Source organism: Miscanthus floridulus, chromosome 9, assembly GCF_019320115.1.
Source record: "Miscanthus floridulus cultivar M001 chromosome 9, ASM1932011v1, whole genome shotgun sequence".
Classification (NCBI taxonomy): Eukaryota; Viridiplantae; Streptophyta; class Magnoliopsida; order Poales; family Poaceae; genus Miscanthus; species Miscanthus floridulus.
The window spans coordinates 5020000-5035728 of NC_089588.1; the positions used below are offsets into that span (position 1 = coordinate 5020000).

At 46.7% G+C, this 15729-nt stretch overlaps 1 protein-coding gene across 3 annotated transcripts; it reads right to left on the bottom strand.

Moving 5' to 3' along the window:
* Positions 1-424: 424 nt before the first annotated feature.
* LOC136483319 (5'-3' exoribonuclease 4-like) lies at positions 425-5829 on the bottom strand. 3 transcript variants are annotated; one of them, XM_066480338.1, is made up of 21 exons: positions 5788-5829; positions 5316-5670; positions 5067-5138; positions 4767-4958; positions 4464-4583; positions 4171-4233; positions 3817-3873; positions 3574-3738; positions 3356-3433; positions 3154-3264; positions 2953-3069; positions 2781-2876; positions 2590-2660; positions 2302-2430; positions 2064-2166; positions 1881-1937; positions 1632-1771; positions 1413-1517; positions 1259-1334; positions 1069-1139; positions 425-907 (listed from the first exon to the last, which is right to left on the bottom strand). In XM_066480338.1, the coding sequence occupies exons 4-21, from the start codon at positions 4938-4940 to the stop codon at positions 562-564; spliced, it is 2079 nt and encodes a 692-aa protein (XP_066336435.1). In that variant the 5' UTR covers positions 4941-4958; positions 5067-5138; positions 5316-5670; positions 5788-5829; the 3' UTR covers positions 425-561. The 3 variants fall into 3 exon arrangements, with proteins under 3 accessions (XP_066336435.1, XP_066336434.1, XP_066336433.1); XM_066480337.1 differs by having other exon boundaries at positions 5062-5138; XM_066480336.1 differs by lacking the exon at positions 5788-5829 and having other exon boundaries at positions 5062-5138; positions 5316-5421; positions 5489-5746.
* Between the last annotated feature and the right edge of the window lie 9900 nt (positions 5830-15729).

A 15729-nucleotide genomic window follows, 5' to 3' on the forward strand; every position in this document is an offset into this window, starting at 1 on the left:
TCATCGTTACTGCTCTCTCTGTTCCGAATTATAAGTCGCTTGGATCTTTTTAGTACATTTATTTTTACTATGTATTTAGACATACGTTATATCTAGATACATAACAAAATCGATGTAACAAAAAGGTCACAGCGACTTATAACTTGGAAAGGGAAGTACAATACTACTCCTATACGGGACAAGTACTAGACAGTAGTGAAATAGTAAGAACACACACCGAGTCCGCCAGGCTTCATCAAATAGGACTGTTAGATCATTCATTTATATTAGATAGATTTAATAGGAACATATTCCTTATTTATTAATAGGAAGATATTCCTTATTTATTCTATATTTTTATATTACCTCCTATGAGGTAATATGTGATAATTAACATCTAGATCAGTCCGAACTCCGAAGTCATTTAGCTATACCATACCAAAGATTTAAAGACACTATCAACACTAGCTTAATCAACGTACATATCGAGCACTACATCCGTAGAGAAGAATATCCAGTCGGCACAAAATGTATACGGTGAGATGAGATCACCAAGCATCTTTGATTCCTGGAGCTAGTTTCCTACCAACCACGTGGCTGCGCAATCCCGCCATGGCCGGCGCCTCTGCTTCGGCCGCTATCTCTGGTGGCGGTCCACGGCGCACTTCCAAGCGGCCGGAAACTGTACGCACCGTCGTCGTCGTCGAACCTGCTGCTACTGCTTCCTCGGCTTTGCGCCATGCCCGCCCGATGGAAACCACCCCCTCTCCTGTAGCTGTAGCTGCTACTCCTTGTTAGCTGCGTCTGGGCGGCGGCAAGGGCGTTCGCCCCTCTCCCCCGCCCGATCCACCCTGTGCCGGCGTTCTTGTGCTCTTCCCGTGGCGACGCCGGCGTGCTCGGCTTCCAGAGGGTCTCCGGCCTCTGAATGCTGCAAGTAATACGTCCCTCAGTCAGAACACCCTGTTAAGTCACAGAAACGATCAAGCGAACAGGCAACAGGCAACGAGAACGACATGTGGTCAGGCTCAGGCAATATATACAGAAGATGAATGAATCGATCCATCACAGTTCACAAGATTTTGAGTTTACATGCGCGGCGGCCTTGAGCCCTGGTACGTGTGCCAGAGTGGCCGCTTCGAGATGTCGGCTCCGGTAACAGTCTGCATAATTGATAGTTCGTGAGTTCCAAAGACCATGATCGATCGTTTAACGAAAACAGCTCCAATGTAGATTGGGATAATAAGCAACTTAATATGTACTATAGTATTCATGAATGCACCTTGTCAGGTACTCTGACATTGCCAAGTAGTCTTGGAACTGGATTCGCTGCCTCAGGGTTGAAGAACGTACCTGATCTGAGACATGAACACCCAAAACGTAACTGATATTCCATGTTGTCGCCTCAAGACAGTAAGGCTAGAGAGGAAACGTACATTGTCTGATCACTCGTAATGTCCTGCAGGTTTGTAGTGGGCGAGTGGAAGAAACCGTCGCTGAGGCCATCATTGTCAGCAGGCACTATCCATCCTCCAATTCCACTGTACAATTTTTTTTTAAAACAAATTGAGACCACCGAACTGAACAAAATCAAAATGTCAACTTAAAAATGTGCTGGTACTAATTTACATCATCTCAATTCAGACTTTGTGCACCTCGTAGCTGAATCTATCAGAAGCTTCTGCACTGAACAGTGTGATGTTTGTTCAGTAACTTCATTGTGTGGCAAAGAGCTCGAGTCCCTGTGCAGAAAGATCTTCTCTTGCCTAGCGGTATTCCGTCTCGATTCATGGGTCTAATTCAGTAACAAGCCAACGGGAAAACTAAATATGACTATGTATGGTTTATGCAACAGCAGTAAAATTTAGTGTAACATGAGCACAGATGACAAGCGGTTGTTTTACCGTGAGCTCTTTATCTACCGCTTTGGTGACCGAAGGCAGCAGTTCCTCAGAGATACCCTGAAACAATTTGAAAATCAGCATGGCTGAATGCCCTAGTGCATTGCTACTTGATCACTATAGCTTGAAAGAATTAGTTGATTCAGTTCATCGATCCATTATTGCACATATGAAATAGTAGCTCACATTCCACAAGAAATGTTTCCCATTGGTGTCATGCGCCAACCTCGGGTAGTCAAATTCTTTGCGGCCCATTATTTCCTTGTAACATTTTGGGAGAGCACACCAGCTGCAAGAGAAGGGGGGGGAGGGGGGGGGGGGGGGGGGGGGGGGGGGGGGGAGAGGAGGGTTGAAATTATCAACTCTTACATCATAAAATCCTAATAAGTAACATGCATGGCAGCAGTAAGGACAATGAATGTGCCTTCGCATTGGTAAAACGGCCATAAGCTGATCAAATGGTCGTAATGGTTTGTCCAATATGAAAGATATCTCGACCCTAGATAGACCTTTGAGATCAGATACGAAAGGAGCAACATAGAATGGGTAGTACCTGCAAAAGGTTGTAAGATAAGACGTGGTAGAATGGAAGCATTTGTTTAAAAAAGCAAAAAATGGAAGCATTTGTGCATGAGAATGAGGTAGATAGAATCCATAACAATGAAATAAGCTAATAAGCTATTGTTCAGTATATTTGAAGATTTTATTTTACCAGCTCCATGATGGAAAGTCTGCAGAATAGCATTGAAGCACCCAACAAAGTCCTTCTAAATACTTTTGAGCCTGAATTCAAAGGGAGGAGAGGGGAAGAAAGGAGGGCAGATTATAACAAATATAAAATGCCAGCTTGCCTAGGAAAAGGGATTCCATTAGGACAAATAAATAAACAAGGAAAAACATAACCATGTCGTTCTGCAGCTTTCCAATTTCATTAGAAGTTTTGGCACCGAAATACTCCCTGAAGAACCGGGACTTCCATCCTGGTAATCCTAGTCTTATCTGCAATAGACATTTAAAAATTGTAGCAGGACTACAGGTCACAGGAGAAATATTTATCCAAAAGGGCATCACTAACACTGTCATACGGGCGTTCTTCATTAAAAAGGAGATCATCTAATTTTTGTCTCAGTTCTGGTCTTTCACTTTCTGAAGCTTCACGCAACATTTCGTGATATGTCTTCAGCAACAAATCCTAAAGGCCAAAACGAACATATCAAGAATGACAATAAACTCCACCTTGCACCACAATACACTATTGACTAGAGCGTCAACATACCTGTTCCAGTTCATATCTTTTGAGGAAAATTTTCTCTTCATACATGGAGAGTTCATGCAAAAATATTTCCAACCTTGAGACTTCCAGATATGCACCATTTTTATCTTTGACCTGTTTTCAGTATCAACGAACCTAGGTCACCACATATTCAATGGATAATCATTGATGAAATAAGAGGCTGGAGCTGGAATTCTTCAGGTACTTTGTCTGTGTTGATAATATACCCTCCCATTTTGTTGAAGGTTGTTTTGTACACTTCGATGAGAAGATCAACTGCACCCTGTTAGATGGAAAAGATGAGAGAAACATCTATATTTTTTTCCAGGGTAAAGAACAGAGTGAAAGGACATATATAGTGATAACAAAGTTAACTTTCTGTTAAGCTATTACCATAATCTAAAGGTTACATGCCACAGATACCTCATGCGTCTCAAGTGATGGAATATGTGGGATGAAATCGTTTCCCATCAGGAAACAAATAAAGATGAAGTCATCTATTAGCCTCTCAATATCAGGCTCGCAGACTGGGTCCAGTATCTTGAATTCAATCTCCAAGTACTCTCTCAGAACCCATATGTTCAAAAACTGAAAGAAGACGGTGTTATTCGTGTATCAAAATGAGTAAATGAGTGGCATTATCTGGGGCTGGGAGGTGAGGAGGACCAGAAATGGTTTCTTCGGATTCCCTTCTGTTTCTGCCTGATTTGGGAGGAGCACATCCTGTTGAAGTTAAACAGAAGAGTAGTGCATACCATTATAACGTGCTGGACTAGTTACTTTGACAGTTAAAACTTTACACAGATCCTAGCCTAGTAAATAGTATAATAACTTGTTTGGGCAAGCCGTGGCTTGCCTCTTGTAAACTCAAACTCCTTCCTCTTAATGAAATACGTGCGAGGCACGATTGCTAAAAAAAAACTTAAATTTGCCTTCTATATATTACATATATGTGCTTTATTAAGCATGTGACGCAATATGTTTAAGCATGAAATTAGCATTGATGAGGGATTAACAGACCTCACGCAAAATAGAGAAGTGGACTTCGTGAGATGCCAAAGCAAGCATTATCAGATCTGCATCCTGCAATTATGCTTCACAGTTAACCCTAGTACAAATAGCTAGACAGGATGCAAACTGGATCAGTGATACACAACATTAGAAATGATAAGATCATCAAGAAAAACAATTGATATATATATATATATATATATATATATATATATATATATATATATATATATATATATATATATATATATATATATATATATATATATATATATATATATATATATATATATATTCCCTACATGCCCAAACAAGCAGTGTCGAGTGTTGGGATCATAGCCTTCCATGCTGCGTTGTGCACGGACGAAAGACATGATCTTGTGCTCTCCTTCTCCAGGAACATTCGCATCAGAGAGTATTACCTTCAGAACAGATGTATTAAACTTATCAGCAACATCCACTTGGTCAAGTTGAATAGCAAGTAAATGTTTGTCAATACTTTCAGCATGCATGTCAAATGGTTGAAGTTGAAATGAACATGAACTTTCCTTCAAGAAGAGAAAAAAAAGAACATAAATTGAATTTACTAAAGCACAAGAGCAAACCATGATGTCTCTCCACCAGGGGTCACTATTAAGTCTGGCACGGATGTAGTACTCAAGGGCTTGTGATAGCTTCTCCATGAACTCGGTACCTGGGGCGATGACATTGGGGTCAGAAACCTCAGAAATCTCTCGCGGTGGCTCCTCCTTCCCTTGAGCTCTTAATTCCTTCCGCATTTCATAATCTTCAATCTCCTGCAAATCGAAGCATGGACGCATTTCTCGATTGTTTCAGCAGCTAGCAGACATCATGCATGTATCACACTGTCAATGTAGAAAATTATACGCAAGCATTGACCTCACTTCTTGCCAGCCTGGCAGAGTGGAAACGTCCCCTTCGCACACGGTTCATTTTGGCGCAAGGAGCAACGCCATCTGCACATGAAACAAATCAGAAAGTGCATGTATAACTAAATTGCTCAAATAATTGAAGTAACCGACATCATCCTTAACACTTGAAAGTACTCTTGCTTGTTGTTAATGCACACTGCGGTAAGAGGAGGCGTCTAAAGAATTCAATTTGATTTGATATCTAACGATCTATGCACAAACCTACTGCCAAGTAGAGGAGCCTTGTTGGCCTGACGATGCGGAACAAGCGGTCCATGTACTCAAACATGGACTCGAACACCTCGCTGACCGTCATCGGAGGGCACACCTGCAGCAGTGTGTGAACACACACATTAATACCGGCCAGATTCACATGGATTGAGATGTGTAGATACATCTATGTCTGCATGCATCAGGTCCTGTGGGTGGAAGCAACAATGGATGATGCAATTCATGTCGACGTAGAGGTTGTCGTAGATGCCATCAGGGCACTCCTCTGGTTCCTCCTTCGCAGGGGAGATGACGCTTGGGTACTTGTTGACTACCCACTTGTAGAAAGAAGGTATTCCCATTGCAGCTGCAACAATTGAGGGAGGAGAGGGCAGCAGGTGAAGCGAGAAGAGGATGAGGAGCTAGCAATGGAGTTTTCTAAAGGTCAGAATGATGCACAGATTGATATTTTCAGGCTACCTACCATTTACTTCCCCTGTAAGCTTTCCCCATCTCCCCCACAGTCAACAGTCTGCAGCTATCAGGTTAACGACATGAAAGTTTTTTGTGATTAGGAATGAGAGACTTTTTACAAAGCTTCGATGCCATTCAGACTGCCTTTTATAAAAGGCACTGACAGTGTGACACACTGACACTCTTACAAAAGAGTCCATGAACTGGAACAAAGGAAAGAAAAGTGACACAGTGTTTTATTTACAAACTTGCTGTGGCTTGGGTAAGGAGATCCCATGCCATTCATTTTACTTACTATTTTGGTCCATGCTATAACCACCTTGGTTAAAAGAACTCAACATAGACTTGATGTCCCAACAATGCTTCAATACCTTGATGAAATCTGAAACTCATCCTTTTTGTCTTTCTGATGAAGCATATGGGTCATCTAAAGATCAATTTTCAAACAAGGTAGGCCAAAATACAGGTCTAATCATTTTTGTCTTATTCTTAGGTATCTAGTGGGTTCAATATGTCGTCATGATAGACCTTTTCCTGTCCGGCAAAGGATGGATAATCCAACTTACCCGGCAGGCCCCCACCCTATTGTCACAAATAGCACCCAGTATCCAGATTCCACCCCCTGTTTCTCAGCGCAATCCCAATCACCTGTGTTTCTTAATAATATCGCAACTAACTTCCAATCTGATTCACAGAAGGCCGCATTAGTTATATTATATTATCAAACAAAATTTGGCAAGCCCTTGCTTCAACTAATCCTACTGAACAATGCAGTGAAGCAACACTGGTCTAATCAAAACTAGCATCATTTTCGGTCATTAAAGGAACAAAATTGCTGGGAGAACTAAATCCCAGGAGTACTTCCTTCCTTAATCCTTACTCAAAGAAAAAGATTGCAGAGTACAAGTTCCTCACTTGCACTGAGACATGAAGAAAAAAGAATTGTACAGATGCAAAATACCAGGACAGCCAGATGAATAAACAAGTTATCAAGTAGGGGCCATTACCCCTCCTGTTTCTTGAAAAAAAAAGAAATGAATAAACAAGATCCTACTGTACAATCTCACTTGTTGGCCCCAGCCACAGTACCACACGAAGCCTTTGCACGAGAAGGGGAAAAAAAACTAGCTTACTCGGATGGGGATGGGGATGCATGCAGGAGGTGGCCCAGAGCAGGTGCTCGACGTCCTCCCGCGCCGCCGAGCTCAACGGACGCCGCCGGAGACGGGGACAAAGATGTCCGCAGCGTTCATTCCTCTGTAGTCTGTACCCACAAAGGTGAGCGGCATAAGAAAAAGTATACTTCTAGTTACAATGCTAAATTAAGCAATACTCAGTTTGCTCAAAACTTTTACATATACTACATAAATAAATATTGATGATATAAGTACCATTAACTTTATCATGAAATATATTTTTATCATGAAATATATTTATTTGGGATCATAATTGTTAACCCTATTTTTAATAAATTTAATTAAATTTAGAATAATTCACTAGTAAAAATTATATAAAAAAGTATTGATTTACAGAAAACGTTTTTTTGAAGAAAAAAAACCTATTGGGGTGCTATATATGCCACCAAGCCACCTCGTCTTATAGCATCTCCAAGATATTAGCAAAAAAATATATTCTAAATTTGATGATTTAGCTAGCTTCCCTAGCACCTAAAAAATAACTAATCTATCGTCTGCTAACCCCGCTGACCCCGCCCAACCCGGCTCCAGGCGAACCGCGAACAACGTATTCACCGCGCGACCCACGTACTCCGAAACAAATAATGCTCCGTTTCCTTTCCTTTACATCGGCAATCCTTTCCTTTACGGAAAACAATCGTGTCATATATGGACAATCGTGATCGTCATCGCCAAGGCAAGTACTTTATCATCGACCAGCAGGGGCGGATCCAAAGAGGGCTGCCGGGCTACAACCTCTAATGAGCCTGATTTCTTTATTAAGCCACGGTTATTTAGCCTTAAATCACTATTAATCTCTAGCTCTAGTCCTAAATCTTCATTATTTAACCCTCCTCGTCAGCTCGTGCGACTCCATTTGCTCTCTTGGACTGAGTGGATTGGTTTAAGGATGGCAATGGGTAAATCCCCATTGGGTATGGCCACCCCAAACCCATCCCCGCCATAAAAAATTGGTACCGTCAGAATACCCATACCCATCATGGGTGGGGAATTTTCCCCAGATCCATACCCGGCCAGGTAAATCATACCCGTCGGGTCACCCGTACCCGCCAACAATTTATTCACGCACATGAAAATCAACAATTCAATAGCAACCACCACTAACCAGAGCACATAAAATTAGACAAATAATAGCATATAATAATATCTTCTACAAATTAAGATTCCTTTCTATTTAGTTTCTCCTCTACATTAGTCATGATTAATGTAGAAGTTACTGATTATAGACATGGTTTCGGAAACTTTCAAGTGGAGTATTGGACTCGTTGACTCCAGAACAAGTGATACACTGCAACACTGAAGAAGAGTGTAGCCATCTTGCAAGTACCCTACCTCCTGTTGAAGCAGCATTGCTTGAATGGACCATCAATCTCATGGCAGATGTGGTGGAAAATAAAAGCTACAACAAGATGAATGCTCGCAACATTGCTATGGTTTTTGCACCAAATATGACCAAGATTACTGGCAAGCATATTTGTTTCTCTCTACTTGCATTACTTTTTAGAATCTATAGTCTAACCACGAAGCATTGATCTCTTTCATATGGCTGGGTATTTTTCACCCATGGGTAAACGGTTACGAGGACTGCTGGAACATACCCATACCTGCGTACTCGATGGGTGAAGGGTTTGATCCATTTACGTACCCGTGGGTAGTGTGTTTAGTCCATATTTAAACCCTAATGGAGTAAATACCCGTCGGGTATCGGGTCACGGGTCCCCATTGCCATCTTTAGATTGGTTATGGTCGCAGATCGACCACGGTTCAGCGTGGTGAGCGTGAGCTTAGCGCTCTCCACGCGTGCTTCACGGAGCAAGAAGTCTGGGAAAACATCAGGCTGCTGCCGTGCGACCGCGCGCCAGGCCCTGATGGGTTCATTGGTCTGTTCTACAAGGTCGCCTGGCTGATCATCAAGCAGGACATCCTCAATGCGATGAACGCACTGTGGTCGCTTGACGCACGCAGCTTCCACTTACTCAATGACGCGCTCATGATACTGCTGCGGAAGAATCCGGCACCCAACCGTCTCAATGACTTCCAGACAATCAGCCTGATGCACAGCTTTAGCAAACTTTTCGCCAAGCTCAAGGACATAGTCGCTATGAACCAGAGCGCGTTCATCAAGGGCAGAGCCATACACGACAATTTCAGATCGGTTCAGCTTGCATGCCGGTGGCTCCACTCCAGGAAATTCCCAGCGGTCCTCATCAAGATCGACATTGCCAAAACCTTCGACTCAGTGGCATGGCCTTTCCTGCTTGAGATTCTTCAGCATATTGGCTTCTCAAGACGCTGAACAAATTGGGTGTCCATCTTGCTCTCCACGGCGAGCACCAAGGTCCTCGTCAACGGGAGACCGGGCCGGCGTATTGCGCACGCCCGCGGCCTTAGGCAGGGGGACCCCATCTCCCCGATGCTCTCCGTCATCGTCATGGAGGTGCTCAATTCACTGATAAGAGAAGCCGACCACATGTCCACGCTGTCACCGCTGCCGGGTGGGGGAATTGCGCACCGCGCCTAACTCTACGACGATGACCTCGTCGTCCTGATGGCGCTGCGGCACGAGGACCTCCACTGTCTCAGCCAGATACTACAGCTCTTTGCTGGTGCCTCTGGCTTGGTCACAAACTTCGACAAGTGCGTCGCAACTCCGATCTGCTGTGATGAGCATACGGTGGCGGAGCTCCAGCAGACGTTCCCGTGCACGGTCGCCAACTTTCCTTGCAGATACTTAGGCATTCTGCTATCCATGCGGCGACTGAATCGGGCAGTCGAACAGCCACTGGTCGATGCCATTGCAGCGAGGATCCCCGCTTGGAGTACTTACGAACGCCGGCCATGTGCTTCTCACCAAGGTGACGTTGTCAGCAATCCCGGTTCACCTGAGTATCGCTTGCTGCCTGTCCTGGTGGGCAATCAAATAAATCGACAAGCGTCGCAGGGCCTTCCTGTGGGTCGGGACTGAGTCGTGCACACGCGGCAAATGCAAAGTAGCCTGGCCAATTGTGCGCCGACCGACGGACTTCGGCGGCCTCGGTGTCCTTGACCTGCGGTTCTTTGGCTTCGCACTGCACTTGCGCTGGGAGAGTGGGAGTGGCTCGCCAGGTCGGAGCCTACACGTTGCTGGGCCGATCTGCCGACGGAGAACCCTGGCTTCAGCGAGCATGCGAAAGCTCTGGTTTGATTTTGATAAATTGATGAAACCTCAGATGCTAATTTAGTTTATTAAAATGATCATGAGATAGTTAGCATATTCTAAGTGGTGAAGCAAATGAAGATCATGATATGATGATGGTGATACCATAGTGATGATCAAGTGCTTTGACTTGAAAAGAAGAAAGAAAAAAAGCAAAAGGCTCAAGACAGAGATATAAGTGGTAGGAGCTATTTCGTTTCGGTGATCAAGACATTTAGCGAGTGTGATCACATTTAGGTTCGATAGTCATACTATTAAGATAGGTGAAACTCGTATCGACATACGGTTATCAAAGTGTCATTAGATGCTCTAACTCATTGTATATGAATTTACGATCTAGTGGAGTACTAACACCCCTGTAAATGTTTGTGAAAATATGCTAACACACATGCACAAAGGTGATACACATTGTGTTTAGCACTTGGGAGTAAGGATTCGAAACTTTATCGGCGCCTTATACAGAAAAGACAAGGTTTCACAGAGTGTACCCGACACTGGACCGGACGCTGGGTCTGCGTCCGATCAGTGGTGCGCAGTGAAGGTCGTTCTCGGTCTCTTGACCGAACGCAGATGATCGGACTCTGGCTGAACACTGTTCAGCGTCTGGATGTGGCGTCACATAGAGGAGACAGCAAGTGACCGGACGCTGGGTGAGTCCGGTCGGGCATGACCGGACATGTCCGGTCGTGACTTGAACCTTACTGAAAACGACCGGACGCTAGGGTCCTGCGTCCAGTCACTTTGAGCAGCGCGTCCGGTCACTACTTAAATGCACCGATGACCATTGAGATCGGACAATCAGCGTTTGAAGCAGGGGCCACGTGGCGTGCATCACGCGACCGGACGCTGGGGTCCTGCGTCCGGTCGATCTGACCGACGCATCCGGTCGCCCCGAATTTTTAGTGAACAGAGAGCCAACGGCTCTATTTGTGGGGGGGCTCTCTATTTAAGCCCCATGGCCGGCTCAAGCTCACTCTCTTGGTCATTTTGCATTGACATAGCAACCTTGTGAGCTTAGTCAAAGCTCTCCCACTCATCTTCATCATTAATTCATCATCTTTGTGAGATTGGGATAGAATCCAAGTGTATTGTTTGAGTGATTGCATCTAGAGGGACTTGGTGTTCGTGTTTCGTTGTCGGATTCGCTTGTTGCTCTTGGTGGTTGCCACCACCTAGACGGTTTGGTGCAACGACGGAGGATTGACACGAGTTGGTTATTGTTCGTGGCCATCTCCGATGATTGTGAGGGGACTTATACCTTTTCTGGCGGAGCGTCGAAAGGTAACCTTAGTGGATTGCTCGTGTTATTGAGTTATCTCACCTGTGGGTAGGTTCTTGCGGTGTCTAGTTGTGTGGACGAGGTTCGTGCAACACCTTTTAGCCGCTGAACCACCAAGTGTTGGTCGACACAACGGGGACGTAGCGTGTTGGCAAGCACGTGAACCTCCGGAGAAAATTGATTGTCTCTTGCCCTTTGGTATTCTCCCGGTGAATGAATTAGTATTCATCTTGTGATTGGTTCACTCCTCTACGCGGCGGTATAATCACTTCACTTACTCATTTACATACCCGCAAACTAGGTGTAGTAAGCTCTTTAGTGTAGCTAGATTTGAGAGCTTGCTTTATAGCTTAAGTTCATCTAGTGGAGCTCTTTAATGTAGTAAGTGTGAGAGCTCTTAGTGAGTAGTAACTTAGTAAAATATGTGTCTAGTGATCATAGTAACTAGAATTGTTGATAGGTGGCTTGCAACCCTTGTAGAGTTAGATCAAGTTTGCTTTTTGTTATTTGTCATACTAATAAAATTGCTCCAGCTAGTTTGCAGATTTTTAAATAGGCTATTCAACCCTTGTAGCCATGTTAGGGCTTTTCAGCATGTCCGTCGTGGTGGGTGATGGCGCCTCAACTAGAATGTGGACTGACAACTGGGCTCCGGTGGGCACCCTGTCGCGCTTCGCCCCGGCCCTGTTCGCCGTCGTGTCCAGGACTGGCCGCAGGCGCTTACTGCGAGATGCGTTGGTTGATAACCGTTGGGCGACGGACATCCGGCTGTTCACTTGGTCATAAACGATTGTAAATTTCTAGCCAGAACAATATTTTTCTCTCACACCAAACCAGCCAGCAGTAATAATCCACGATCGCATACGATCGTTTCAGCCACAGCCAAACAGGCTGATCATTGGGGCGCCGATAACACAGGTCCTCTGTGACTACCTCAAAGTTTGGGATGTCATGCGCTCGGTCCAGCTGCAGCCAGCGACACCGGTCAGGTTCATTTGGAAGTGGTCGCCTGACGGGAATTTCTCCGTGTCTTCTACATACAGGGCTTTCTTCGCTGGATCAGCTTCCCTGCTCGGTGCCAAGGAACTATGGTGTGTCAAGGCGCCTCCGCGGGTCAAGCTGTTCTTCTTGCTTGCGCTGCACCGTAGGCTATGGACCTCGGACAGGAGAAAGCGACATGGACTGCAGGACGGCGACAAATGCGCCCTCTGCAACCAGGAGTCGGAGACATGCGAGCACCTCTTCCTTGGTTGCGTCTTCGTGAGGCAAGTTTGGTTCGAGATGCTCAGGCCGCTGCAGCTCTTGGCATTGGTGCCAGGGGACGGTGGTGACATCGCCGACTGGTGGCTACTTCAGCGTCGGCGGGTAGACAAGGCATCACGGCCGTTGTTCGACTCCCTACTCCTTTTGGTTGCCTGGTCGATTTGGAAGGAGAGGAATGACAGGGTCTTCGGGAGAGCGCCGGCCCCGGCATCTCCTGTAGCAGCATCGGCATTCGCGGAAGGAGAGGAATGGGCGTTGGCGGGCTTCGCACCTTTGGCGGCGATTTATGCTATTTGGTCGCAAAATAACGTAGCCATGTAATTTACAAACCTCTAGATCTAGTAGTTTGGTGTTCTTGCAGCTGTTGCTGGGGGCCTCTTGCCTCTCCTCCTCGCTCGCCTTGTTCGAATTGCTTTTCTTTTTACTGAAAAACGGGTGTCAACTCGCTCGTGAAAAAAAAAGCGTGAGCTTTGCGCTGAGCTGATCCATAGTGAAGCTCTGCATCAAGCGGAATCTGGACAGAGGGACATGAAGAAGATATCTAAAATCACCTGTACTACTAGCAAGTGCTTTCTTTTTTAAAAGAAAAGCTAGAACGGGTTTTGGTGGTTGCATGGGTGACAGAGAGGAGAAGGGCATGTATACCAAGTGGATTGGTTACACAGCTGTTGCAATATTTTTTTTTGAATTTCAAAGGGGAGGCGTTCCCCACCTGATTTATATATTAACCCAAAACGGCCCATTATAAACAAGATATTTGTGTACACACGTCCTAGCACAGGATGATCGGTGGCATACCACAATTACACAAAAAGGAAGAAAACAACACCAAAGCAAATGAACTCTTCGACGATGCCTCCACGGAGGTGAATGACGTGTAGACGTAATTATCGTCGGCCAAGTAGGAGCTTAGCAAGACTTTCGCCCGATTCCTGTGCCGAGGAGAATCGCAATGGCCAAGCCGACCAAGGAGAGGAGGCATCAGGGGGGGTTCTTCAGCGACACCTTCAACAAGGAAGGTCTGCCCGATGGCGTCCCTCGTCGCTGGCCCAGCCAAGAGCTGAGCTAAGCTTTCGCCCAGAACCCTCTCCATCGCACTGCGGACACGGCTCACTGCCCTCCCCGATAAGAGGCGCAGGAGAAGGCACCCGCAGACATGCAGCCCCACCACCGGCTCACCCGCGCCCAAACCGCACGCACCGCGCATGCACGTGAAGAAAACGTCCAAGGTCACGCAGCCCTGCCGCTGGCAAGCCCGCTGCCAAACCACGTTCCCAGCGCCTTGCGCATGCACATGTAGAAGAGTCGCCATACCATAGAGCAGCTCCAGTAGATGCCCGTGCAGAGGCTCCGCCGCTTGGGAGCACCTGCAACGTTGAGGTCGTAGCAGGGGGAGGTTGCACCAGCACGTGACCGCGTCGGGTCGCAGAGCTCCGCGCTGGGTGGGTTCCGCTGACCAGGGCGGTGCAGCAGCCACCGCCACCGCGCCAGCGCCCTGGGGCCCTGAACCACCACGCTAGTGCTCCTCCGCTCGGGAGCACTACGACGGTGCTAGGGGCGCCAACACCAGCATGGGGCCGCGTCGCATAGCAGCGCACGCGCTGGGGATCCCGTCGACCAAGGAGGGCCGGTCGCCGCCACGGCGGATCTGCGCCTAGAGAACCCCGATTCGCCCCACCGGCGAACCCAAGGTGCCCGAGACATTGTGGAAGAGGAAGGGGAGGCCGGAGAAGGAGCAGTGCTATCGGAACGTCGAGAGGCGTGCATCAGCACCAGGAGGGGCGGCCGCCGCCGCACTGGGCGGATCCGGTGCCGGGGACGGTAGATCCAAGGCCAAGAGGCCTGGATCCGGCCAGCCGGCTTGCCGTCGCCGCGGCGCCGCCCTGACCACCGATAGTCGTCCCCGCACGGAGGGCTCGCAGCACACCTCGGAGAAGGCCTCGCCGCCGCCATCCTAGGGAGCCGCGCGGGCTTCTTGGCGGTCCCCTCCGGCAGCGGCGAGGGGATGGGGAGGCTACGGTTGGCTGGCAGCGGTGGTTAGGTCGGGCATCGCCCGGGTCGCCTGTGCGGGGCGACCACGGGGGCCTGTGCCACCGTGGATGGTCCGTTGCAATATTAAAATTATGTTCTTTTCTATATATGTATGTGTTATCATGCGACTATCCAATCAACTGAATGAAACTTGGTGAGTCCCATCTGACCAGCTTCTCCATCTCTGAATCACTAGATACAACACCATATCTTTTTTCTAATCTCCATCTCTATCTCTTCTACATATCTAAACAGGCACGAAGCCAGCGGTGGGGCTAGGGGGCTCTAGCCCCCCTACCCATCCTGCGCATGTGGAGCCCCTTAAGTCCTCTCTTAAAATTTTATGTATATATGTATTAGGTAGGAGGGGCTAAGGTTAAGAGAAGATAAAAAAATCTCTGTTCTTTTGTTTTAGCCCCTCCTAAATTTTTTCCTGGCCCACTGTATCTAAATATGTTCTCTACCATATCTCTACACTAAAAAGCGTGAAAAATGTATCGGCTCCATTCGGCTTACCCCATATTCAGCTTGTTCGACTTCTTTTTTCAGCTGGAACGGTGTTTTTCTCTCACAACAATTCAGCCAGAACAGTATTTTTCAGCCAGTTTCAACCAAAATTCTGCCAGCAGGCCCGCCTCCCGTGACCATCGCCGCGCGGTCGATGGCTCCAGCAGAAAACTAGAACATTTTCGTGAATTTAGTGAATGTCACGCCTAAGGTTTTTTTTTCTTTCTATATAGCAATAATTATTAAAATTTTAATTATCATGATACGGGTTTGGGCCCGTATGGAGGGTGAGGCAGCGGCCCATTTACAGCCTTCTTCCTCGTTGGGCGGGTCCAAGGCCCCCGTGCCGAAGCGCGGTTGGAGTTTCCTCAATTAAAACACACACAAATGCGGTTGCAGTTGCAGTGAAGAGACGGCAGGTGCATTGCTTTTAGTTTAGTGATCGTCTCATCATGTGCCGTCCCGTTATACCCTGTAAGT